This window comes from Eubalaena glacialis, chromosome 10 (assembly GCF_028564815.1).
Source record: "Eubalaena glacialis isolate mEubGla1 chromosome 10, mEubGla1.1.hap2.+ XY, whole genome shotgun sequence".
NCBI lineage: Eukaryota > Metazoa > Chordata > Mammalia > Artiodactyla > Balaenidae > Eubalaena > Eubalaena glacialis.
The window spans coordinates 65,745,987-65,773,848 of record NC_083725.1 but is presented as its reverse complement, the minus strand read 5'-3'; the positions used below and the strand labels follow the sequence as shown (position 1 = coordinate 65,773,848).

General features: G+C 40.6%; 2 protein-coding genes across 5 annotated transcripts in view; both read right to left on the bottom strand.

Annotated features, from left to right (window-relative positions):
• Positions 1–8,293, bottom strand: part of GDPD4 (glycerophosphodiester phosphodiesterase domain containing 4) — a 151,053-nt gene extending 142,760 nt beyond the window's left edge. The window contains exons 1-2 of the mRNA XM_061203710.1: positions 8,187–8,293; positions 3,645–3,752 (exon numbers count right to left, since the gene is read on the bottom strand). Of these exons, the coding sequence (XP_061059693.1) occupies positions 3,645–3,752; positions 8,187–8,293 (215 nt within the window). The remainder of the gene's footprint in view (positions 1–3,644; positions 3,753–8,186) is intronic.
• A 1,557-nt stretch (positions 8,294–9,850) lies between these two features.
• PAK1 (p21 (RAC1) activated kinase 1) overlaps positions 9,851–27,862 on the bottom strand; it is a 155,416-nt gene continuing 137,404 nt past the window's right edge. For all 4 annotated transcript variants that reach the window (XM_061204106.1, XM_061204109.1, XM_061204107.1 and 1 more), the window contains exons 11-15: positions 23,512–23,629; positions 19,799–19,898; positions 18,562–18,758; positions 15,631–15,768; positions 9,851–11,179 (exon numbers count right to left, since the gene is read on the bottom strand). In XM_061204106.1, the coding sequence (XP_061060089.1) occupies positions 11,093–11,179; positions 15,631–15,768; positions 18,562–18,758; positions 19,799–19,898; positions 23,512–23,629 (640 nt within the window). In that variant the 3' untranslated portion in view covers positions 9,851–11,092. The remainder of the gene's footprint in view (positions 11,180–15,630; positions 15,769–18,561; positions 18,759–19,798; positions 19,899–23,511; positions 23,630–27,862) is intronic.

Sequence of the window (27,862 nt, the reverse complement as noted above, 5' to 3'; positions counted from 1 at the left end):
CTTATTGCTGCTAAATATATATGGCATTCCTGTTGTAACAAATGTCCTTATTAAAAGGAATGAATCTCCTTTTAAGTGGAAGGTCACTGAAATTAATATTTTGCTTTTAATACACCCATAATAAAGAAATATTGAACTACAAGTCTGAAAGAGATACTAAATACTAACATTAGGGCTTAATCCCTTACCAGCTTGGCAAGAAAGAAAAAGAGGTCCATGCTTTTGAACAGAGTATCCTCAAGCAGCCTCAAGTGGATACAGGTTTTTATCAATGTTGACTGGCCTTTGATTCTGTGGACTGAAACCAGTTACTGGCTAACATGCTTAAGCACAACTTAGACTCCTAGTTGTTGGTTCTTCTATAAAACCTTCAATTTAGTGCCAATAAAAGAGTACGAGGCATAAAGTCTCCTGACAGACCAGGTAATTCCAAGCATTATAAACTAGGACTGCATTTGCTATGTGACAGGGATCGTGTTAAATGCTTTGCACACGTTTTATTTCCTCAGGGTCTTAGAGTGAAATACTATAATTGTACTCATTTCACAGATCTAGAAACTGAGGCTCAGAAAGATTAAGTAGCTTCTCCACAGTCACACATACCTCTGACAGAGCCAAAAATTAACCCAGCCCATTTGACTCCAATTACACTGTGCTACTTTGTTTCCTTAGACCTATGTGGTTCAGTTAAGTGGCTACTAGCCACCTATGGCTATTTACGTTTTAATTAATACAAATTAAATAAAATGTAAAAGTCAGTTCCTTAGTCACTAACCAAATTTCAAGTGTTTAATAGCTGCGTGTGGCTAGTGGCTACCATACTAGACAATGCAGTTATAGAATTCATTATTGCAGAAAGTTTATTGGACAGTGCTGGTCTAGAGTCTCTGGTAACTGGGAAGCCCTCTCTCTTTTCTGATAATGAGAATTACATAAATTACCTCGTTACTTGACTTCCAGGAAGTCAAGTATCAAGTATTGCTATCCTTGAGCTTCAGTTTAAGCTCAAGTATAGCAATACTTTAGCCCCTGTGGTCAACATATTTGTGTTCATCTTTTCCTTGGTCCTGATTTTCTGCCTGTATTTATTTCTTATTGTTTCACTGAAAATGTTCTGTTTGCAGGTTTTCTTAAATTATTTGTGGAAAAGGCAGGATATAAATATAAATAAATAAAAATCAGGACACATGACCTGATTTTTGTATGACCTTTCTGGTATAAGGTGAAGAATAGGACTCATGAGCCAACTATATGCTGTCTTCAAGAAGCTCACTTCAAATATAACAATATAGGCTGGATTAAAGTAAATGCATGGAAAAAGTTTTATCATGTAAGTTTTATCATGAATCAAAGGAAAGCAGAAGAGGCTACATTCATACCAGATAAATTATATTTCAGAGCAAAGATAATTACTAGAAACAGAGAAGGACATTATATAATGATAAAAAGGTCAATCCACAAAGAAGATATAGCAATTCTAAATATGTATTTACAGCAGACAACAGAATTGCAAAATATGTGAATGAAGAATTGATAGAACTGAAAGAGAAATGGACAGATCCACAATGACAGTTGAAGTCTTCAACACCCAACTCACAACAATTGATAGGACAATTAGACTGAGAATCAGCAAATATGTAGAAGAATTCAACAGCAACATCAACCAGCAGGATCTAATTGATATTTATAGAATATTCCACCCAAGAGCATCAGCATATGCATCCTTTTCAAGTGTGTATAGAACATATAATAACATAGACCATATTCTGTGCTTGAAAACAAACCTCAACAAATTTAAAAGGGTTTAAATCATACACAGTGTATTGTCTGATCCACTGGAATCAAACTGGAAATAATAACAGAAGGATAACATAAAAATCTACAAATATTTGCAAACTAAACCACATACTTCTAAATAATCTATGGGTCAAAGAACAAATCTCAAGGTAAATTTTTAAAACACACTGAACTGAATGAAAGTGAAAATACAACACAAAAAATTGTGGGACACACCTAAAGGTTGCGCTAAGAGGGAAATTTATGGCACTAAATGCATAAATTAGAAAAGAAGAAGTCTCAAATCAATAATCTAAACTCCCATCTCAAGAACCTAGAAAAAGAAGAGCAAAATAAACCATAACATAGAGCAAACAAAGCCAGCAGAAAGAAGGAGATTATAATAAAGAGGTATGAGGCAGGAGGGAAGTAGATGTGGCTATAAAAGTAATATGTGGTAATAGAAATGTTTGCATTTTCATTATATCGATGTCAACATTTTGGTTGTGATATCATTCTATAGTTTTACAAGGCATTACCAGTGGAGGACACTGGATAAAGAGTATGTGGAATACCTCTGTATTATTTCTTATCATGTGACTACAATTATCTCAAAATAAAGAGTTTAATTTTAAATACAAGCAACAAAATAAGAGTATTTTATAACACAAATATAAAAAGAATAATTATCCAGAATATACAAAAAATTTCAACAAATAAAATATTTAAAAGATGACAAAGTAGAAAAAAATGAGGAAAAGATTTGAAAAGGCACTTCACAAACGAGTAAAAGCTATATGAAATACTACAGTACACACACCAGATTGGTTATGATGAAATAGTCTGACAATATCAAATGTTAGCAAGGACTGACTCAGCAATGTGAGCAAGGTTGAGCAATGTGTATGAACTCCAACACTGATGGGAGATTAAATTGGTACAACCTCTCTGTAAAACTCTTAGGCATTATCTTAAAATATTGAAGAGATACATGCCCTCATAATTCCACACCTAGGGTATCTTCTAGATAAATGTGTGCTTGTGGGCACCAGGATAAATATACAACACTGTTCATAGCAGCATTACTTGTCATAGCCCCAAATAGCAGCTAACTTAAATGCTCAACAGAAGAATGAATAAATAATATCTGCACATTCATACAACTGAATAACATAGAGCAAACAAAATCAGATGACCAGACAGCACACACACCAGGCCTTTAGAATAGGATTTATAGGCGGAAACCAACAGCAGGTTTGGAAGTCCCCTGTTGCTCACTGCAACTTGGAGTCAGCACACAGGGATGAAAGGGATCCTGGTCCTGGCATGAATATGGCTGTACAGTGTCTCCTAATCAACTCCCTCCTCTCTCACTGACAATAAGGAAGGTTGTTTCTTCACAAAGGATGAGATTTAAAACCATAGAGTGGCTGCCTGTCAAGGGCTGTGATCCAATAGACGCATGACATGGCAGAACCATAGCTTCTAGCCCCGTTCACCACTTTATCATACATCAGGTAGGAGTGCACAGGCTGTTCCCTGACAAGACAAGGGGCAAAAGGCCATGTCTTGATATGGTAGACAAGCATTCCAGTAGAATTGATTTCCTTAAGCATTCAAATGTAGCTAGTTCCCATGGAGCTCAAAAGCCATGTCTTTTCTAGGAGGCCAGCCTGCAGAGAATCTTGGGAAAGTTAGCCCTTATTTCTCAACCACTGAAGTTCTCCACCTCCAATCTCGGTGTGGCCTCTATGCATTCTACCCCATTCCATCTGTAATATATACCATTTCAATCTATAGGCAACCCTGGAGAATGGTTAGTACAGTGACTAGGGCAGTGGTTCTCAAAGTTGAGCTGTTGGAATCACCTTGAGGGTTCATCTGCAGAATGCAGATCCACGGAGGTCTCTGAGAATTTGCAAGAGTTCTCAGATAATGCTAATGTTGCTGGGGCAGGTACCACACTTTGAAAATCTCTGGAAAAAGGAAAGACATGAATAGTCCTTTCCTAAATCAGGGGCTAAGGGAGCTTAGACAAGAAATGAGGTACCAGAGTTCTGACTGGGGTACATTGGATAACTATAGTGCCTTTCCCCATATGCAGAATACAGATTATTCTACTTGCCACTAATCATGATCCATAAAAACAGGATGTGTTGATTAGGGCACAGACAGCCCTTTGGCTATAAGATTATGAAGATCAGTTCTGTGATCTAAATCCACCTGGTTAAAATAACAATAATAATAATAACAATAATAAATAAAAATAAAATCATCCTGGCTAAGGAATCCAGGCTAATCCACTCAGTGACTAGAGTGGTCTCTTAAGCTATAGCATAACTGGCAGATTTCCTACTGTCTTCAGCCTCAATTACCCCCAACCAGGAGTAAGACTATGTAATGTCTCCTAGCCCTCCCCGCCACTGCCAACTGGGAAGTTTTCTCCTTTACATCTCAGCCAGGTGGTGGCTATGGGCCAGAGAATCACAGAAAACATGAAACAGCTGGGTTATCACCTCAGGTTCTAGGTCATGGTCAATGGAGGGAAACAGGTGACAGCCATCTGACCACACAGGAAAATAGCCTAGGAAGGGCATATTATGCAGTCCATTGTTGTGTGTGTGTGTTTGGGTGTATGTGTGTACATTGTGTGTAGTTAAAGTTAACATTCATAGTTACAGGGCTTGAATAAAAACTAACCAAGACCTGTAGGATTGCTCCCAAGTCTTTCCCAATCACCAAGAATCTTGTCATCCCAGGAGGTAGGGAAAGAACTAAACATGGAACTTAAGTGTCCATTGTTCACAGTCAATTTCATAGGCAGGAAGTGGGTAGTATAATTCAATGGAGTAACATAGGAAACTGGGAGTAGATAAGTGTTAGGAAACACTGAAGTGCTTCAAGTTCCCTTTGCTGCATCCAGTAACTGATGACTGATTCATCATTGTGACAGATTAGCAAAGGAGCCACTGTCAATAAGTGATGCACGGAAGAATGGGGTGGCCTGGGTGACAATCGTCCCGAAGGGATCCGAGTATAAGATAGTATGTACTTCCTCCAAATGCCTCCCATGGTTTCAGGTATTCCCTTATTTCTGGTGAGAGTCTTCTTCTGAAAACATCTATAACTGGCCCAGCATAATCACCTTAGCAGGAACCCAGGAGTAGCCCCATCACCACCAATCTCCTTGCTCCATGGTCCCATAGTAGTTGGACTGCATTTACTTACACCCAGAGGTGAGGACACCTAGCACAATGCTAGGTGGCAAGGTTTACAATAATATCAAATGCAGGATAAAGATATTACTGTGACCTCAGTTGGACGGGCCACCACTACCCAGCCTCATGGCATAGCAGTGCCTTCAGGTTGGATCTGCCCACTCTTAGTACAGGGTATTGTGCAGACTTCCCAACTCCCAAAGAGAATGAGGGTTTAGGAAAAAGTGCAGAGGTGTAGAAAGGAACATCTGGGTTCAGGTCCATGTACTACTCCAGTTATTTCCCCATCCCCTAACTCCTGGGTCCCTAACAGATGGCTGAGAGCATATAGACCCTTGCAGGGTTTGCTGGGCAGAATTCTAAGATGGCCCTTCTATGGTCTGAATGTGTCCCTCTCCCCCAAATTCATATGTTGGAATCCTAATGCCTAATGTGATGGTATTAGGAGGTGGGCCCTTTGGAGGTGCTTAGGTCACGACGGTGGAGCCCTGATGAATGTGATTAGTGCTCTTATAAAAGAGACCCCATAGAGCTCCCTAGCCCCTTCCACTATGTGAGGACACAGAGAGAAATTGGCAGTCTTCAACCTAGAAGAGGGCTTTCACCAGGACCTGACCATACTGACACCATGATCTTAGACTTCCTAGCCTCCAGAACTGTGAGAAATAAATTTCTGTTGTTTATAAGCTACCCAGTCTGCAGTATTTTGTTATAGCAGCCCAAACAGACTAGGACAGCCCCCCAATATTCCCTGCCTTTGGTATACGTGTACCTTTTCCCAGTTGTTCAATCACACAGTAATATAGGTACTATAGTGAAGGGATTTTGCAGGTGTAATTAAGTTCCCAAATCAGTTGACTTTAAGATAGGGTGATTATCTAAATAAGGCTGACCTAATCATGTAAGCCCTTTAAAAGCAGTTTTCTCTGGCTAGTTGCCAAAGTGGATGTCAAAGAGCTATGTTCTAGCTGGTATACAAGAAAGCAAACATTCATTTTATGAATTGCCTATGGGGGCCATGTGGCAAGAAACTTCAGGCAGCCTCTAGGAGCTGGGTCCTCCGCTGACAGCTAGCAAGAAAATGAGCACCTCAGGAACTTCCCTGGTGGCGCAGTGGTAAAGAATCCGCCTGCCAATGCAGGGGACATGGGTTCAAGCCCTGGTCCGGGAAGATCCTACATGCCGCGGAGCAACTAAGCCCATGCACCACAACTACTAAGCCTGTGAGCCACAACTACTGAGCCCATGTGCTACAACTACTGAAGCCCATGCGCCTAGAGCCCGTGCTCCACAACAAGAGAAGCCACAGCAGTGAGAAGCCCATGCACCGCAACAAAGAGTAGCCCCTGCTCACTACAACTAGAGAAAGCCTGCATGCAGCAACGAAGACCCAATGCAGCCAAAATAAATAAATTAAAAAAAAAGAAAAGAAAAGAAAAGAAAATGAGGACCTCAGTCCTACAACTACAAGAAAATGAATTCTACCAACAACCAGTGAGCCTGGAAGATGACTCCAAGCCCCACATGAGCTACAGCCCTGGCTAACACCTGGACTTTCAGCCTGATGAGACCGTGAACAGAAAAACCAGGTGGAACAGAGCAGAACCCTGCGCCCCCCTCCCAAGTACAAATCCCCTCTATGTCTCCTGCCTCTTCTTTATAGAAAAGCTGAAGTCTCCAGGCCTTCCTGAGTCACAAAAGAGTAGGCTCAAGCAGCTAATGATTAGGACAATAGAATCACAGACTCAGTGTCTGATGCACATTCCTGAGTTGTTTTACAGACACTGTAACTGCCACCAGAGGGAAAAAGCTAACTGCATGATCAGACTGCAGCCATGACATGAACTGCTCCATCTTGAGCAATATTGAATCTATGGCTAGCACAATTCCAAGAACTGGCCTTAAGAGAATGGGATTAACACTATTGCTCATAATAATCTATATCTTTGTGGGCATCAAAATAATTTAGCTTGTTCTGCCTTTGTACGTAAATGAGCAACTACAATGGTCAGCAGAGATGGTACAGACCCATGTCAACATCTTCCACTCTAAGAACATGATGCCCTATGTCAGCGTGAAGAAGTTACAGAAGACTGACCTTCACTCATAATCCCATAGAAATGGAACGATGTTCTGACAAGCGGGGATTTGTAAGCAGCTTTTGGCAGGAAAGAGATCTTTGCAGGAAAAAGCTCTCCGCAGGAGGCACCCTTTTGTCTTGTCACTAACCTTAAACCAGGCACCCCCATGCTCTACTCATCTCTGGCCCTAGCACACCTTTCAAATCTTTTGATCACACAATACCTTGTCTAATCTGTTGGTTCTTTCTGTAGATCAAAGTAGTAGAAATGAAGTAATTAACAGATGACCAGATCTCTTCCCTAGGTTCCCCTTCAGTAATATTGTGAACAAACTCTGTGAACAAGATAGCATCTTAAGAAAAATCACAAGAAGTCAACAAACCAGCACACAAGCCTGTACAGTGTGGGATGGCGACGACTCTGACCTCCATCTCAACGATTAACTGAGATTATGTCCCTTTTTCCCTTTAAAAACTTTCATGGCTGAGCAGAATCTTTGGAGATGGTTTTGGGGGGGACAATGAATCCACCAGCTCCCCGGATTGCTGGCATTCTGATTAAAAGCAACTTTCCTTTCTACCAACATCTGTCTCTCTCTCGAGTATTGATTTTTGAGCAGCAACCAGACGGACCTGATTCAGTAACACAGCCACATCATGCTCCAACTTCTGACCTATAGAAACTGTGAGATAATTTGTGTTGTTTTAAGCCACGATGTTTGTGGTAATTTGTTATGCAGTAATAGAAAACTAACACATAGGGGACAGATGTGTTCAGTACTCATATAGAATTAGACAAGCAGTGATTGTCTATGAGTAGAGAGTTTCAGAGTTCTGTTTCCACACTCTGCAGGCAAGGAAAGGCATGGAAATATGCAGTTAAGCTGCATGGACATGAAGAATATTCCATTATCTGAGTGGATGGCTAGACATAGCAGTAGTAAATGTTACCAAATAAAAGCTTGAGTGCCAGACACACAGTAAGGCCAAACAAACCGAAACATCAGAGTCTGGAGCAGAGAAAGGCTTATTGCAGAGCCAAGCAAGGAGAACGGGTGGCTCGTGCTCAAAAACCCCGAACTCCCCAATGGTTTTTGGAGAAAAGTTTTTACAGGCAAAATTTGGGGTGAGGGCTGCAGGGTTGTGTGACTTCTTCTGATTGGTTGGTGGTGAGGTAACAGGTTGATGTTCCAGGAATCTTGCGCTCAGCCTGAACCATCCTCCACCTGCATGGGGGCCTTAGTTCCTGCAGAAGAACTCAAAGATGTTGTTATGTATATCCCTTGAGGAGGAATCAGGATCCTGCTTTAATGGCTACATTACAGTTTCTTTGTTTTTGGCTGCACTGCACAGCATGCAGGATCTTAGTTCCCCAGCCAGGGATCGAACCCACACCCCCTGCATTAGAAGTGTGGAGTCTTAACCACTGGACCGCCAAGGAAGTCCTGCACTACAGTTTCTTGATTGTTCCTCCTTTGTTTCTGCATTTCCTTACTTCACTGATTAGAAACTGTTTAATCCGCTCTTTGGAACTCAGTAAGGTCTAGAAGGCTGAAGCCTTGATCCTGCAAATAAGAAAGTAGGGGACATGGAACTGCTTTTGTGCCCAGGTGGGCCCCATAAACAGTCATTCCCTCTAATGCTTAAATTGAGTGTTGGAAAGTTCACAGGACAGCCAATGCTGGGGTTTTAAAACCCAACCAATCAGATAACTCTAAGATTCCAGAGAGGTAATTAACTAACAATTCCTCAGCCCTCATCAGACTAACCAGTTTACTTCTGCAATCTCAAAGTAAGGAGGTACAATCTTTGGGTCTTCATCATTCCTGTCTTCTGATGGGCCATACCATCATCTAACATTCCTTCTACCTTATACATAAGCAATCCAATTGTACTTGTCCTTTCAGTAACTTCATGGAGGATCTCCTGTGCCTGTGTATTTTTTTTCGTAAGACAATATCAGGGGTCACCAATCATCACTTTTGACCCCTTAATCTAAAAGCCATAACCACATAGCATTATAAGAGTTGTTGGCTCACTCAGTCCTCGCTGGAGTTACCTCCTTCACTTGGAGGTGGGGATGGGGAGTGTGATGGTTAATTCTGTCAACTTGTCTGGGCCATGGGAAGCCCATTATCTGGTTAAATGTTATTTCTGGGTGTGTCTTTGAGGGTGTATCCAGAAGAGTTTAGCATTTCAATTGATGGACTGAATAAAGCAGATGGCCCTCCCCAATGTGGGCATCATCCAATTAGCTGATGGCCTGAATAGAACAAAAAGGGAGAGGAAGGCTGCTCTCTGCCTGACTATACAGCTGGGACATTGATCTCTGTCTGACTATACAACTGGGGCATTGATCTTCTCCTACCCTCAGTGCTCCTGGTTTTCAGGCATCAGACTTGGACTAGAATCTACACCATGGCTCTCTGGCTGTCTGGCCTTCAAACTACACCACCGGCTTTCATGGGTCTCCAACTTGCAGATGCAGATCATGGGACTTCTCACCCTCCACAACTGCCTAAGCCAATACCTTATAATATACGAACATTTTTGGCCCATTTCTCTTAATTAAATTAAATTTTAAAGTGTTAAGAATAAAGAATACACATTGAAGTATATAGTGGTAAAGGGGCAGCTTATCTGCAACTTAATCTCAAATGATTCTGGAAGAAAAAAAAAATTTTTTTCTTAACTTTCAAAATATCAAAATAAAAAATTAGAAAAGAAAGGAAGGGGAAAAGGAAGGAAAGAAACAAAGAAAGGCATACTCCAAGTAGAATATTTTCATCTCCTTTTATTGAAGGAAATAAAACTTGTGCTGCAGAGGCAGTAGTACCTCAGAGCATGACAAGGTAGCCATTGGGGATGACATGACAAGCCATAATGCTGGCCAGGGGTCCTACCATAATGGGAGGACCAAAACCACAAAGATAGCAGGAGGTAGCAAACATCCCCAACACCCAGTGCAGGCATTTCCATTTGCAGAGAGCTTGGCCATGCATTGTAAAAACAGGGTCCCCTCACAGCTGGCAGACTATCATCTCAGGCCAACAAATCCTCCCAAAACTAACACGTAGTCTCAGATTTGGAGATCGTTCCCTTTGACCCAAAGATTCAGGCCATCAGAAGATCTGAGTTAATCTTTTAGCTCCTTATTGCTGATGGAAAAAGAGGCTGAGTTCTTGAAACATCACATTGGTATAGCTGGACAGGTGCTAATGCCCAGCCTTGTTCTAAAAGCAGCTAAATTTTTTTTTCCTGACTTTTCACACTGCTCTCACCCAGCATGTGCCCTAGGAAACCTCTCAATGTTCTAAACAAGGACAGAATGAGGGCAGCAGCCTAGGGGGATTTAGGGAGTCAAAAGCTGCTACATAGCCAAGACTATCTCACAAGAAATAGCGTGGGGAACACTATTGGGTCAAGATTCTCCCAAACAGCTGCTAGAGGCATACACAAAGAAAAATGTGGTAGCTCTCCCTCCCATATCAGGATCAGCTGTGCCAAAGTCATGGTCCAGAAAAAAGAGCCATTTCATGTCCCTGGAAGAATATCAACCCCCATGGCATTCCTCAAGCTGTTCCAATTTTCAAGTACAACAGTGTGTTCGGGCAGTTTTGAAATAGAAAAGCAAGCACTAAAGAAAAATCTCAACCGACTGCAAATTGATGTTATAAAGCCAAAAATTTATACAGTCAAGAACTGATTGGTGGGGGGAAGGATTTTGCTATGTAGAAATAGGAGTCCAAGGGTTTATTCATATAAGCCCTTGATCATAAACCACCCTCACATCCACAGATTGGGAGCAAATTCCTTATTTTAAAATGGCCATCATCCGATTAGTCAATTGCAGTTCTCTTCAATGCTGGACACATGGTTTTCAAGGATCAAAGTCTTGAGAGCACTAGATCAGGAAAGGGGAGGAGCAAGACAAGGAAGAGCATCAGGGGCTGGAATTTCCAAAATGAGCATTTATTTCACAGAAGCCTTGGCACAATGAGGCTGGGGTGATGTGGTTTTAGTGATTGTTCTTGGTTGCCTCCTTTGCTGCAGCAATCAGTGGAGTGAGGCTGGAGAGGGGCTTGGCAATCTTCAGGAACTGATGCTAAAGAGGAGAAAAAGAACAAAAGACACATGACAATTTACCATTCTTCCTCAGCAACCATTACAAGATGTTAAGGGCATCCATGTTTGCACAAGGTGCTGCCTGGAGAGCTTCAGATCATCATCCCCAAATTGAAGGACATCTTTAAAAGATAACATATCATTTTGGAGAACTGTTTGGCAGTATGTACCTACAGCTAAATACACGTCTATCCCAGCAATTCCACTTCTAGATATATTTCCAAGAGAAATGAGCTTGTGAATCCACCAGAAGACACACACAAAAATGCTCATAGCAGCTTTACTTATGACAGTCATAAATGAAAAGAACCCAAATGTCCAAGATAATGGAAGAATGAATAATATTATATTTATATAATACTACACAAAAATTAGAGCAATAAAAAAGAATAAATAATTGATACACTAACAACAGGATGAATCCCACAGACATTATGTTGCATGAAAGAAGCCAGACACAAGAGAGTTCATATTGTATGATTCCATTTTATATTAGGTAAGACCAAACTATGGTGATAATCAGAATAATAATCAGCTCAGAGGGAAGGTCATTAATTGATCATGACCCAATGGTACATTGCAATACTGCATTTCAGGAGCATTGATCTAGGAATTTGTTGTTCTAGCCTTGAATCTAGTAAGGCTAATTAACCCAGGAAGGACTTCAATGGCTTGGTTCTTTCCCAAACCACTTTCACTGGGCTGTACTTTGGGCCACACCCACAACTATAAAAGAAGACCATTTTGGAGAAAACACCATATGAAACCTATTTTTATGTTTTCAGTAAAAAACATTATGGAAAACAATTCTTTATGTAACTCAGAGCCTCTTAACTAAAAATGACTTCTCTTACATTTACTAATGAAAAAGCTTTGTGTCTTGAGGATGCAGGATGTTTCTTCCATTTGATAAGAAACATAGGAACTAACATATTTCCTTTTCTGTCCTCGCTACCAGGAAACTAAGAACCAAATCTGATGTTTAAACAAAACTATTTAACTCAAATGATTAGCATATTTGATTCTTCTGCCATCCTAAGTCTCTTTTATTAATCATATTATATATGTATACACACACACACATATAGACATATTTACACATATTCTTTGCTGGAAGTGCTTCAACTTCTTTTTGGACAGAGATAGGATATAAAGAGGTACTGAGAACAAGAAGTTACTATTACTACAAAAGGAATAAAAGATCTTGGCTAAATCATGAAGATATGAATTCAAACATAAAACCCTATGTATTTCTGTCCATATATGTGTTTTCACAGGAGACAAAGATGTGAAGCTTTCATGATTTGAGACTCTGAAAGTCATGGTTTTGAATATTTACAATGTACAGTAACAAATTAAAGAGTCAGTGTTCTCAGATCACATGTTTATACAACTCCCCTCTCAGTTGAGAAAGCAGCATGATCCAACACCCAACTGGGAGGCCTCAGTTTCCTTCTCTGTGTAATGAACAAAGCAGACGAGATAAGCCCTAAGGTCTTCAAGTTTCAACACTCTCTGAGCCAAGCAGTGGCCAAGAGCATACACACTTGAGAGCCAAACAGACACAGGTTGAAATCCTGGATCCACTGCTTATCAGCTACATAATCATGGAAAAGTTACTAAACACTTGAAACCTCAGTTTCCTCAACTGTAGAAATGGGAAAACAAGAATCTATTAACTCACAAGGTTATTAAAAAGAATAGATGAAAAAATATATAAAGTGCTTAGTGCCTAGAATGTGGTAAAAATTCAACATAATGTATTTATTAGTAGTTATATTATTATATCAGGAAGGAAGCTCTAGAAGGCATTCATCTTTCAATAACTATATTTTAATACCTAATTAACAATATCATCTTGAGGCTTAGAATAGTATTTGCACATTTCCCAAAGCTTAGGGTTTCCAGAACAAACCTCATATAAAAGGCAAAGGATCCTATATTATACTGCCTGTTATAAGGGGGTTTTATTCCCAAAGGATGCTAGAAACTAATGGGTTACACTTGGCAGAACTCAGATCTCATATCTAATAGACCAGTGCTCTGTAGTCAGTTACTCTGATTACAAAGAGGTGCTAAATATATTCCAGAGGGTAACATTTCAATGAAGGTTTAAGCAATCCCATTTAATTCAACAAGTATTTTCTGAATACCTATATTTTATTGAAGTATAGCTGATGTACAATGTTATATAAGTTACAGGTGTACAATATAGTGATTCACAATTTTTTTTAGTATCTTTATTGGAGTATAATTGCTTTACAATGGTGTGTTAGTTTCCACTGTATAACAAAATGAATCAGCTATACGTATACGTATATCCCCATATCCCCTCCCTCTTGCGTCTGCCTCCCATCCTCCCTATGCCACCCCTCTAGGTGGTCACAAAGCACAGAGCTGATCTCCCTGTGCGACGCAGCTGCTTCCCACTAGCTATCTATTTTACATTTGGTAGTGTATATATGTCCATGCTATTCTCTCACTTAGTCCCAGCTTACCCTTCCCCCTCCCCGTGTCCTCAAGTCCATTCTCTATGTCTGGGTCCTTATTCCTGTCCTGCCCCTAGGTTCTTCAGAACCATTTTTTTTTTAGATTCCATATATATGTGTTAGCATACGGTATTTGTTTTTCTCTGACTTACTTCACTTAGCATAGTATCCTCCAAGTCCATCCATGTTGTTATAAATGGCAAGATTTCATTGTTTTTATGGTTGAGTAGTATTCCACTGTATGGAATATTCTTTATCCATTCATCTGTTGATGGACACTTAGGTTGCTTCCATATCTTGGCAATTGTAAATAATGCTGCTATGAATATTGGGCTGCATGTATCTTTTCAAATTAGTGCTTTTGTTTCTTTCATATATATACCCAGGAGTGGAACCACTAGGTCATATGGTAGTTCTATTTTGAGTTTTTTGAGAAACCTCCATACTGTTTTCCATATAGGCTGCACCAATTTACATTCCCACCAAGAATGTAGGAGGGTTCCCTTTTCTCCATACCCTCTCCAGCATTTATTATTTGTGTTCTTTTTGATGATAGCCATTCTGGCAGATATGAGGTGATATCTCATTGTGGTTTTGATTTGCATTTCCCTGATGCTTAGCGATGTTGAGCATCTTTTCATGTGCCTGTTGACCATCTGCATTTCCTCTTTAGAAAAATGTCTATTCAGGTCTTCTGCCCATTTTTTAACTGGGTTGTTTGGGGTTTTTTTTGCTGAGTTGTATGAGCTGTTTATATAGTTTGGATATTAACCCTTTATCAGTCATATCACTTGCAAATGTTTTCTCCCACTGAATACCTATTTTGAGTCAGGTCTCAGGTATAAGAGGAGACAAGAGATTAATAAGATAGAAGTTATAATCTAGTAAGAAAGACAGAATTGTTCATAGCTAACTTTAATGTGGTGCAGTATGGTAGGTCCTGCCCTGCCTGACCAGTTGCTCTTAATCCTCATAATACAAAAGTAACTGACTATGAAAGCCTACAAATTAATCACTGTCATTAAGTTGCATGTGATACTTATTAAATCACCAGTTGGCACTGTAGTAAAATAACACTAGTAATGAGAAATTGTACCCGAGACATAAATGTTAAATACAAATAATGTGGTCAGCTAAAAGCAGTTTTTACAACCATATGAAATAATTATGCTGTAATTTCAGGATTAAGCTGGTGGAGTATAAAAGGCTTGGTAAACCCCCAGCTCCAGGTTCCCCAGAGCCTGGCAGGATCTTACTCCAAACAAGCAGACTATATGGGACGTCCCTGGCAGTCCAGTGGTTAGGACTCTGTGCTTCCACTGCAGGGGGCGTGGGTTCGATCCCTGGTCAGGGAACTAAGATCCCACGTGCTGCGTGGTGCAGCCAAAAAATTTATAAACAAACAAACAAAGAAGCAGACTATCATCCCCACCATCTGAGAGGGTTTCCAATGAAGATACTGGGAAGACTTGAAAAGCTGCACTAACTATCCTCTAAACTAATGCCCTCTGATATCCTTTACTGAAAATCTATCTTTTGAGCTTATCCCAGTAAAATATAACTTGTATAAGATTTGAATATCAAAGAGTTTCTTCTCATTAAGACTCACTCAAACTCTGCCAGACTAATTCAGGCAGAACAAAACAGGCACCAAAGGAAGATACAAGCAAAGCTCAACAGGAGCTCAGAAAGTAACTCTATAAGATACAGCCTAGGAGAATGTACAGAGTTTTAATAGGCTGAAGAAGAGCCTGAGGGAATAACATGAGCAAAGGCCCAGGGATAAAGATGAGGGAACTAGGAATACAAATTGAGCATGGGATGTGCTAGAAGAGAAGCTTAGTTCTGTAACAGCCAGTACCTCACAGACGAAAATGAAGCAAAAAAAGTGTTGGTTTAGTGATTTCTCGAATTAGGTGCTTCCCTGCATAGGGACAGTTACCTGCAACAGCTCTTTAGCTGAACCTCTCTTCTCCACATCCATTTCAAGACAGCGGTTCAGAAAGTCTCGGAAGATAGCTGACAGCTTCTCTGGGTTCTGAAGCTCTGGGGTCCCATTGGTGGCGATGAGGTACAAGGCCTGGCAATACAAACAGAGAATTGCCTTGGGCTCCAACTGAGGTGTTCTCTTCGTCCCCAGACAGGCCCTCTAGAAATATGGTCAGCTGCTTTCTGCCTTCAGAACACAAAGAGGCAGCTTTGGTATACTGGAAAGAATATGAGTTAAGGGTCAGGTTTAACATTTAAAGGCCATGTAACCAGGTGCAAGCCAGTGAACTTCCAACTTCCTCATCTGTAAAACAGGGATGATAATAGTGCCTATCTCACATGTCTGAAAAATAAAACAAGATAGTATATTAAAAGCACTTTGTAAGCTTATGAAGTGTGTTACTGACCCAAGGGTTTATTATTATCCTTGATTATAGATCTAAATGGTTTATTATTCATTTAGCCTGATGAGTTAAACACCTGCCCATATGCTGAAGGAAATTATTCCTGGTGCCATCACTTCAGTCATCTAAAAACTGATCTCTTCTAGCAGGACAGAAATATATATAAAGGAAGTGTTCTGTAAAGGAGCAACCTGTTTCACTGTTGCCATCCTGGTCCCCTAACATGAAGTATCTCCTGGGAAAGGTAAAGAAAAACACAGTCAAACTAAACCTTTTAAAGCACTCAGCACTTTAATTCATAAAGTGTTTACACAAATACTGTCTCATTTAATGACCACAATAACTCTGGGTAATAGGCAGGGCAAGAATTATCATCCCCATTTCACAGATAAAGTCCAGAAACATAAAGAGATATGCCTGGAATCATGCTGTTTACACAAGTTCATGTCCTCTGACTCTACTCCCAGTCTTATTTCTGTCACGTCCTACTGATATCATTTTCAAGGCCATTCTAAGGTGAAAGAAGATGAGTGGCATGTGGATCCACAGGGCAAAACTGGGGGCCGAGGGTAGAAACTATGAAGGTAGTTTTAGTTTGGTACACTAAAGCACTTTTCAATAATCAGAGCTATCCAAGAGGTATCCAACTAAGATTAGATGACCGCCTATCAGTGACAATGCATAGGGAATTCCTGCACTGAATGGGAGGTTGGAATAAACAACAAAATGAAAGCAATAAAAATAACTCACATTTGCCCATGATCAAAATTACCAACCTACTTGCATCTGTATTCACATACCCTGCTTTCCCTCTCCTATTACAATGGATACATTGTGCATATTCTAATCTAATGCTCTTTACTTTAGTACTTGATCCAACCCCCCCTCATCTACTTAAGGACATCACTCTTACAGATGTCACTTCTCTCTTGTACATGACCATTTTCCTCTCCACTAGATCAGTCCCATCTGCACAAAAACATGCTATAATAATATCATCTTAAAAAAAAAAAAAGGGACTTCCCTGGTGGCACAGTGGTTAAGAATCCACCTGCCAATGCAGGGTAGACAGGTTTGAGCCCTGGTCCGGGAAGATCCCACATGCTGCGGAGCAACAAAGCCCGTGCGCCACAACTACTGAGCCTGCACTCTAGAGCCCGCGAGCCACAACTACTGAGGCTGCATGCCACAACTACTGAAGCCTGCGCACCTAGAGCCTGTGCTCCTCAACAAGTGAAGCCACCACAATGAGAAGCCCACGCACCACAACAAAGAGTAGCCCCCGCTCATTGCAACTAGAGAAAGCCCACGTGCAGCAACGAAGATACAACACAGCCATAAATAAACAAACAAACCAACAAACCCTCTCTCGACTCCACTTTAAGATATTGCTCCACTGTTACCTTAACAAAACTCCTTACCTTAAAGCAAAACTCCTTTAAAAGAAAACAACAATGAAAAGTAAAAACTAACTGCTTACACATGCCATCTCAACTTTGCCCACTCTGGTGAATTTACTCTAATTAGGCTTTCATTCCTATCACTCCAGTGAAACTGATTGTCAGAGTCATCAAAAACCTTCACACTGGCAAATCTAATGATCATTTCTTAGCGTTATCTTAAATGCAACCTATCAGTCAGGTTTGACACAGTGATCCATCCTCCTTCTCGAAACACTTTGTCCTCTTGGCCTCCAGGACACTTCTCTCAGTTCTCCTACCTGGAAGGCTACTCATTGACCACTTTGCTAGCTCCTCTAACCTGTAAACATGACAGTATCCCAGGTCTCAGTACTCTCCCCTCACTCCCTAGGTGAGTGATACCATTATCAACTAGCTCTGATTTTTAAATAAACCAACTATATAATACCTACTAATAAATTTATATTTAGAGTCCTGACCTCTCACCCTTGAACTCTGAACTCTTATGCCCCATTCTACTCAGTATCTCCACCTGGATGTTTAATAAACATTTCAAATTAACACAGAACCTTGTCCACTCTGTTCACTCACTTCACGGACACTGGCCTCCTTGGTTTTCCCTAGGATGTATCAAGCACGTTCTCAAAACAAGTTCTTTATATACTTGACACCTGGAAAACTCTTACGTCAGATTAATCTCATGGCTCACTACTTTATTTTCTTCAGATTTCTCCTCAAATAACTTAGAAGAGAAGACTTCATTCTCTACCTAGACTAAAACAGCACACTTCTCCCTCCTTCCCCCCTTACTCTCTTAAGCCACTTACTCTGCTTTTTTTCACAGCTCTTATCTTCTGTTACTATATATCAATTTATTATCAGTAGAACAGTTTCTTGACCATGATAAGAACTCAAATAATCATTGAATAAATGAATGAATGCCTGCTAATATACCTTTTCTTTAAGCATTTATACTTTAAATTCAACAGTGCCTAGTTTTATCCAGAAAAGAGAAATCCAACAGCCCAAACATCTTGATATGGGCCTAGTAACACTCACTCTCAGAGGATTTTCATTAAGGTATGGGGGCTCCCCTTCAATCATTTCGATGGCCATGATGCCCAGGGACCAAATGTCAACCTTAGGCCCATAGGCCTTCCGTGTCACAACCTCTGGTGCCATCCAGTACGGTGTTCCCACCATAGTGCTCCGTTTGCTCTGCTCTGGGGTGATCTGGGCACAGAATCCAAAATCAGCTAGAAAAAGAAAAGACAAGACAGAAAGGATTTATATGTAGGGTATTCCTTCTGTAAATATTGACTATGTGCCTACCCCTAGGTATCAAGCTCTGCCTGCATCCTAGCTACTGCATCCCTTGTCTCTCCAAAGCTAGAATCACTTAACTGCCACCTTCAGCTTTTAGCCTGTCTCCTGTTCAACCTTGAAGGAGGAACATAACATATGTCATCTCTGGCTTCCTTACCCCTCCTCAAACCGGAAGCACTAGGCATTAAAGTCCAAGCCGCCCCCATTGACCTTGATTACTTGCCCCAGTACTGCTTTCTTCTTGAAAATTATTCCCATACACCAGTATCTGGTAACTAGGTCCTTGCTTTATTTCCTGGGCATGAGTCCTGGACTTAAACCCTAATCACCTACAACTAGGCATGGCTCTGCTTTAATAAGTTCCTCACCCTGTGCCCCAGGACAGAGACTGCTAACAGTCTTCCCATAAGCAGCCCATCCACCTGTGACACAACCTGTTTGTCTGGACTATTGGTCCTTACACATTTGAACAAAATGTTCTGCCTGCAGTTCATTCCCATTATATTGCAATTATATGTTTATTTAATTATGAGGCCTTCAATAAGAAGGACTATGTCTTCTTACTCATTTTTTTCATTCCCAGAGGGCCCAGCATACAACAGACATTTAATAAAAGTTTGTTGAATGAATGACTGAACGAAAGAAGTTACACTAAACTCTTTCTTCTAATTATGTATTTTGTGTTTCCCATACTAGATTGAGAACTACTTAAATACAGGCAAAAGTATCCTCAGTGCCCATCACGGGTCCTAGCACATAGTGGGCATTCAGTAAATTTTTTTGGCTGAATGTATAAATGAGTGGAAAAAAAAAAGAAATGTCATCCTATATAGTACTGAGTAATATAAAGTGCCCGCATATCCAAGGAAATACAGATTCTCTGGTGAGTCTTGTAGCTACTCTTATATGATTATCATCCCAGAGGAGACAGGGTCCCAAAGGGAAGAGAAGTATTACCACTCCTACTCACTTAGCTTGACAGAGCCATCCATTCCCAACAGGATGTTGTCACTCTTGATATCTCTATGAATAACTTGGCTCGAATGCAGAAACTCCAAAGCCTGCAGGCACTATTGAAGTGGTGTGGGCAGAGGGAGAAAGAAAGGACATATAATATGAAGACTTACAGAAAATCGCTAATCCAACCTGCTCATTTGATGATAACAAAAGTGAGGCCCCAGTGAGTAAAAGGACTTACTCCAAATAAGTGGAAGAGGTAGGTCTGGAACCTAGTCTCCTGTCTCCTAGCTAAGCATTCTTTTAACACTCCGTGCTGCCTTATATCTTTCTTATAATATACTTGACCATATCATATTATAACATAGCTTATAATAGTTTTCTTTAACTACAGGAGTTCCTCCAAAGTATTTTAGAGTTGTTTACAGAACATCAGCACCTTGACAAAGAACCCGAGGCAACAAAAAATAAATAAATACTGAGGAAGAATGGAAAGGATTTCGTAATGAAAAAACTGGAGGAAAGTGACAAATAAGAGTCACATTTGGGAAACTAGACAAACGGAAATGATATTAGAAGCAGTGAACTTAGGATGATAATCTTATTTTGGTGAGGAGATAAATTTGTACTGTTTGGGGTATGCTGGTTTCTATATTCCTATAAACATTTGCAGACTAATGTCCGGTAGGCCACTGCAGATGTGAATCTTGAGTTCTGTAGAGAGGCTGGACTTGAAATAAATGTTTACAAGTCATTCATGAAGAGGTGATTTTTTTTTTTTAAGTTATGGTAATGGTTGGAACTGGCAAATGCTATAGGAGATAGAGGAGAAAGAAAAGAACCTTGGAAAACATCCAGACTTAGCAAGCAGAATGAGTAACATAGAGACTGAATGGAACAATGAAAATGCATGGTTCTGACCAACAATATTATTCCAGACAAATCTCTTACTCCCTCTGGGCTACTGGCTATCCCCCATCTGTAAAATGTGGGGATCAGAAAAGATACTCTCAGAGTTACTACTAAATCTACTAGTTTAAGTTCATAACCGAAAGCTAAAATTTTAGGGGCTTCCACTGATTAAAAAACACTAAAAATGCAAACCAATTAGAAGATACTATTTAAATATTCTCAACTTAATACTTCACTTTCTAAGAACATATCAATGGCTAAATTAAAAACAAACCAATATCCAGAAGCGGCTTTTCCCTGGAAAAGTATGACTTGCTTTCCTAAGGAGGCTAGAGACTTTGGCCTCTGGATGTAAAAAATTATGAACAGGGACTTCCCTGGTGGCGCAGTGGTTAAGAATCCGCCTGCCAATGCAGGGGACATGGGTTCGATCCCTTCTCCAGGAAGATCCCAGATGCCACGGAGCAACAAAGCCTGTGCACCACAACTACTGAGCCTGTGCTCTAGAGCCCGCGAGCCACAGCTACTGAAGCCCACGCACCTAGAGCCCGTGCTCCACAACAAGAGAAGCCACCGCAATGAGAAGTCCGTGCACCACAACGAAGAGTAGCCCCCACTTGCCACAACTAGAGAAAGCCCACGCGCAGCAATGAAGACCCAACGCAGCCAAAACTTAATTAATTAATTAATTAATTTTTAAAAAATTATTAAAAAAAGGATGATTTCAAGAAATTGGAACCCTCATGCATTGCTGGTGGGAATATAAAATGGTACAGCCACTGTGGAAAACATTTTGGCCAGTCCTTAAAATATTAAACATAGAGTTGCTGTATGACCAGAAGTTCCACTCCTAGGCATATACCCAAGAGAAATGAAAACATACATCCAACCAACAACTTGTACGTGAATGTTCACAGCATCATCCATAACAGCCAAAAAGTGGAAATTACCCAAATGTCCATCAATTGATGTAAAGATAAGTAAACAGAATCTTATTTGCTAGTAAAAGGACATATGCTATAACACAGATGAACCTTCAAAATATTATGCTAAGCAAAAGAAGCCAGTCAGATGCACATATTTTATGATTCCATTTACATGAAATGCCTGGGACAAGCAAATATATAGAGACAGAAAATAGATTAGTGGTTGCATAGGGCTGGGAGGGCTGGGAAAGAGGGTGGGGGGGTGACTGCTAATAGATATGGAGTTTCTTTTTAGGGTGTCGAAAATGTTCTAAAATTGATTATGGTGATGGCTGTATAACTCCATATACTAAAACCCATTAAATTATACACTTTAAATAGGTGAATAATATGGTATGTGAATTATATCTCAATAAAGGTATTTTTAGAAAGGGGAACTATCTCTATGAGAACTTAAGGATAATAGTAATGCCACCTATTTAGTTAACATTTAAATGTTTCTCCAAATGCTTTTTGATCCATATGGTACCCCTAAGGCATATACAGTGTGAATGCTGCAATTTCTAAGATAAATCACTTGAGGCTTATTGATTTCCCCAAGCATACATTTGCATGTATCTCAACCAGTGAAAGTCAGTCCCTGGGGAGACTGAAAAACATCTTAGATATTACAATGGTTGTGGTTTTCCAAAGGTCCCCAGTATATAAACAGATATACAGTTTATCTATGGTATCAAATTTCATGAAGGGAATGTGATTAGGCAAACATGTCTTAAAAGGCTTCTGGGTGGGGGAGGGAAGATAATGAAACAAAAGTTGAGAAACACTGCCTTAGTGGTACAGCAAAGAAAAGAAATCAGATCTCCTAAGAATCCCAGGCCTGTGTTAATTCCATTAACCTATGTGTGTATGTGTTCTAGATCCCAGGGTTTTTAATGAAAAGGTGATCATATTTTCTAGGACAGTATTGATTTCACATGACTTTATCTTTCCTAATATTAATATAAAACTACATCGCTATGCCTCCAAATCTTGCATCATCAAAACCCAAGCATACTGATCCCCATAAAACTCTGAACCTAATCTTTTAATCACTTAAATCTTCTACTCTCCCTCATTCCCAAACTTTTCTATTATTAGGCTATCAGAAAGTTCCAGTCTCTTATCAGCAAAGCACCCAATATGCTCAACTTCTTCTAATACTCCCCTCATCTTCTTGCTCTAACGAAAATGTGGCTATCCCCTGAGGACACTGCTTTTCATGGAGGCCTTGCAGAGGTATTTCTTTTCCTTTCTTATACAAGCATTTTACAGACTTGAGACATATAGTAGCAATGAGGAGAGAGGAGAATACCTATTTAAGTTTTGTTTCCTATTTCTTTTGCCTGGAAGTATTTTACCCTAGATTTTTGCTTGGCTTACTCTTTCATACTATTCAGATCTTTACTCAAATCTATGGCAAAACCTTCCCTGACTACTCTGTCTGAAATAGTACCTCCTCTGTCACTATCTTTTTACTCTACTTTATTTCCTTCATAGCATGTGAATAAAGTAGGAAAGCAGAATAAAAATATGATTAAAATATATACCCATATAAAAGAGGTAAAGGAAAATAAGTGTTCATGCAATTATTTTTAAGAGGTTGAAATTATGCGTGATTATGCATATACACACATATGTGTGTATATATATATATTTTGGAACTTTCTAACTTTCAGAATATAGTAATCTTTAAAAACAGGTATAAAAAGAGGATGATGGGAGAGAGTACAACTAATTTCTCCCACCTCTACAGTGCCCAGGCTGAGATTCCATCAGATGCAGAACTTTGAGATATATGGATATGGAGGCCATGTCCTGCTCAAGTCTGGTTGGCCACTTGCCTTACCTCACGACACACAGCTGCAATCTGGCCTTCATCCATGCAGGTTTCTGTTACCACGTCTGTCAAAGAACCTCCAGCCAAATATTCCATGACAACCCATAGCTCATCTCCCACGAGGTAACTGTAGGAGTAAAGATAAAGGGTAAGAAGGAATAGAGTACACTGGACCATAGCAGTGGCTTTCAAAGGACAAGCATATACCAGAGTGACTGTGCATTTCCCTCAGTTCTGGAAGAGTCTAGGGTTCTTTTTTCTAAGGAAAAGCAGAATCTGTGGGACAGAGTCACTAACTTGACATCTCTTAAGGATTCGCCTGGGGAAAACAAAGCACACTGTTCTGTGAAGTCCCAAAAGACAGAACTACAATCACTAGGCTGAAGATATAAAATTATTTCATCACAACACAAAGTAGTACTTCCTAAAATTAGGCATGATTCCCACACCTCTCTGCATGAAAGCAGAGAGCATCCAAACATTTGACAAAGATGGGATTTGGAGTCCATCTTACCAATATTAGGGAAAGTCACTAAACCTCCTTTAGAATTCTATTAGATTTGAGATCCATGAGACCCATACTGGGTCTTGTTCAAGATGCCATTCCCAGAAAGTGTGGCACAGTAGATGTCAATATTTACTGAATAATTCAATGAGTAAAATAAAAGATAACTGTAAATGCAAAATGAAGTATTGACTATAAGAGCCCTTGAAAAGCTGTAGAGTTTTATACACATAGCCATTATGCTGACAATGATCTCCATTTTGAATGTCTCTGATTCTAAGAATGGAATAAATTCAGTAAAGGCTGCAGAACCAAAGCTGCTTCTGGAAGCCAAGGGTTCCCAATTAGTACTGTATCCCTAGAGAGATTATGGGGCTGACAGGAGTTAAAACTGATAGTCTCACTCACTCAGGGACTGGATCACTCAGCTCTATTATGTGATAAACAAAAACGTCACCTAGGAGAGACCTTCAAGATGGTGGAGGAGTAAGACATGGAGATCACCCTCCTCCCCACAAATACATTAGAAATACATCTACATGTGGAACAACTCCTACAGAACACCTACAGAATGCTGGCAGAAGACCCCAGACTTCCCAAAAGGCAAGAAACCCCCACGTACCTGGGTAGGCAAAAGAAAAAAGAAAAAACAGAGACGAAAGAATAGGGATGGGACCTGCACCTCTGGGAGGGAGCTGTGAAGGAGGTAGTTTCCACACACTAGGAAGCCCCTTCACTGGCGGAGATGGGGGGGGGGAGGGGAGAAGCTCCGGAGCCACAGAGGAGAGCGCAGCAACAAGGGTGCAGAGGGCAAAGAGGAGAGATTCCTGCACAGAGGATCAGTGCCAACCAGCACTCACCAGCCCGAGAGGCTTGTCTGCTCACCCGCCAGGACGGGTTGGGGCTGGGAGCTGAGGCTCGGGCTTCGGGGGTCAGATCCCAGGGAGAGGAATGGGGTTGGCTGCGTGAACACAGCCTGAAGGGGCTAGTGCACCACAGCTGGCCAGGAGGGAGTCCAGGAAAAAGTCTGGACCTGCCTAACAGGCAAGAGACCATTGTTTCCGGGTGCTCGAGGAGAAGGGATTCAGAGCACCGCATAAATGAACTCCAGAGACGGGTGCGAGCCACGGTTATCAGTGCAGACACCAAACACGGGCATGAAATGCTAAGGCTGCTGCTGCAGCCACCAAAAAGCCTGTGTGCAAGCACAGGTCACTATCCACACCTCCCCTCCCGGGAGCCTATACAGCCCACCACTGCCAGGGTGGCGTGATCCAGGGACAACTTCCCTGGGAGAACATACGGCGTGCCTCAGGCTGTGGCAACGTCACACTGGCCACTGCGGCAACGTCACACTGGCCTCTGCCACCACAGGCTCGCCCCGCATTCCATACCACTCCCTCCCAACGCCCCAGCCTGAGTGAGCCAGAGCCCCCTAATCAGCTGCTACTTTATCCCTGTCCTGTCTGGGTGGGAACAGATACCCTCAGGTGACCTACATGCAGAGGCGGGGCCAAATCCAAAGCTGAACCCGGGAGCTGTGCAAACAAAGAAGAGAAAGCAAAATTTCTCCCAGCAGCCTCAAGAGCAGCAGATTAAATCTCCACAATCAGCTTGATGTACCCTGCGTCTCTGGAATACCTGAATAGACAACGAATCATCCCAAAATTGAGGCAGTGGACTTTGGGAGCAACCGTAGACTTGGGGTTTGCTTTCTACATCTAATTTGTGTCTGGTCTCATGTTTATCTTAGTTTGTATTTAGAGTTCATTATCATTGGTAGATTTGTTTATTAATTTGGTTGCTCCCTTCCTCTTCTTTTTTTTTTATATATACATACATTTTTTTTTCCTTTTTCTCTTTTTGTGAGTGTGTATGTGTATGCTTCTTTGTGTGATTTTGTCTGTATAGCTTTGCTTTTACCATTTGTCCTAGGGTTCTGTCTGTCCGTTTTTTTGTTTTGTTTTGTTTTAGTATAGTTTTTACCGCTTATAATCATTGGTGGATTTGTTTTTTGGTTTGGTTGCTCTCTTCTTTCTTTCTTTCTTTTACTACTTTTTAATTTTTTTATTTTTAATACTTTTTTTAAATGTTTTATTTTAATAACTTTATTTTATTTTTTTCTTTCTTTCTTTCTGTCTTTTTTTCCTCCCTTTTCTTCTGAGCTGTGTGGCTGACAGGGTCTTGGTGCTCCGGCCAGGTGCCAGGCCTGTGCCTCCGAGGTGGAAGAGCTGAGTTCAGGACACTGGTCCACCAGAGACTTCCCAGCTCCACGTAAAAACAAACGGCGAAAGCTCTCCCAGAGATCTCCATCTCAAGGCTAACAGCTCCACTCAACGACCAGCAAGCTACAGTGCTGGACACCCTATGCCAAACAACTAGCAAGACAGGTACACAACCCTACCCATTAGCAGAGAGGCTGCCTAAAATCATAATAAGGTCACAGACACCCCAAAACACACCACCAGACGCAGTCCTGCCCACCATAAAGACAAGATCCAGCCTCATCCACCAGAACACAGGCACCAGTCTCTTCAACCAGGAAGCCTACACAACCCACTAAACCAACCATACCCACTGGGGGCAGACACCAAAAACAATGGGAACTACCAACCTGCAGCCTGCGAAAAGAAGACCCCCAAACACAGTAAGTTAAGCAAAATGAGAAGACAGAGAAACACACAGCAGTTGAAGGAGCAAGGTAAAAACCCACCAGACCAAACAAATGAAGAGGAAATAGGCAGTCTACCTGAAAAAGAATTCAGAGTAATGATAGTAAAAATGATCCAAAATCTTGGAAATAGAATGGAGAAAATACAAGAAACGTTTAACAAGGACCTAGAAGAACTAAAGAGCAAACAAACAATGATGAACAACACAATAAATGAAATTAAAAATTCTCTAGAAGGAATCAATAGCAGAATAACTGAGGCAGAAGAACGGATAAGTGACCTGGAAGATAAAATAGTGGAAATAACTATCACAAAGCAGAATAAAGAAAAAAGAATGAAAAGAATTGAGGACAGTCTCAGAGACCTCTGGGACAACATTAAATGCACCAACATTCGAATTATAGGGGTCCCAGAAGAAGAAGAGAAAAAGAAAGGGACGGAGAAAATATTTGAAGATATTATAGTTGAAAACTTCCCTAATATGGGAAAGGAAATAGTTAATCACGTCCAGGAAGCACAGAGAGTCCCATACAGGATAAATCCAAGGAGAAACACGCCAAGACACATATTAATCAAACTATCAAATATTAAATATTGAAAGAAAACAAATTAAAAGCAGCAAGGGAAAAACAACAAATAACACACAAGGGAATCCCCATAAGGTTAACAGTTGATCTTTCAGCAGAAACTCTGCAAGCCAGAAGGGAGTGGCAGGACATATTTAAAGTGATGAAAGGGAAAAAGGTACAACCAAGATTACTCTAACCAGCAAGGATCTCATTCAGATTCGACGGAGAAATTAAAACCTTTGCAGACAAGTAAAATCTAAGAGAATTCAGCACCACCAAACCAGCTTTACAACAAATGCTAAAGGAACTTCTCTAGGCAGGAAAACCAAGAGAAGGAAAAGACCTATAATAACAAACCCAAAACAATTAAAATGGTAAGAGGAACATACATATCGATAATTACCTTAAATGTAAATGGATTAATGCTCCAACCAAAAGACATAGGCTGGCTGAATGGATACAATAACAAGACCCATACATATGATGTCTACAAGAGACCCACTTCAGACCTAGGGACACATACAGACTGAAAGTGAGGGGATGGGAAAAAATATTCCATGCAAATGGAAATCAACAGAAAGCTGGAGTAGCAATTCTCATAGCAGACAAAATAG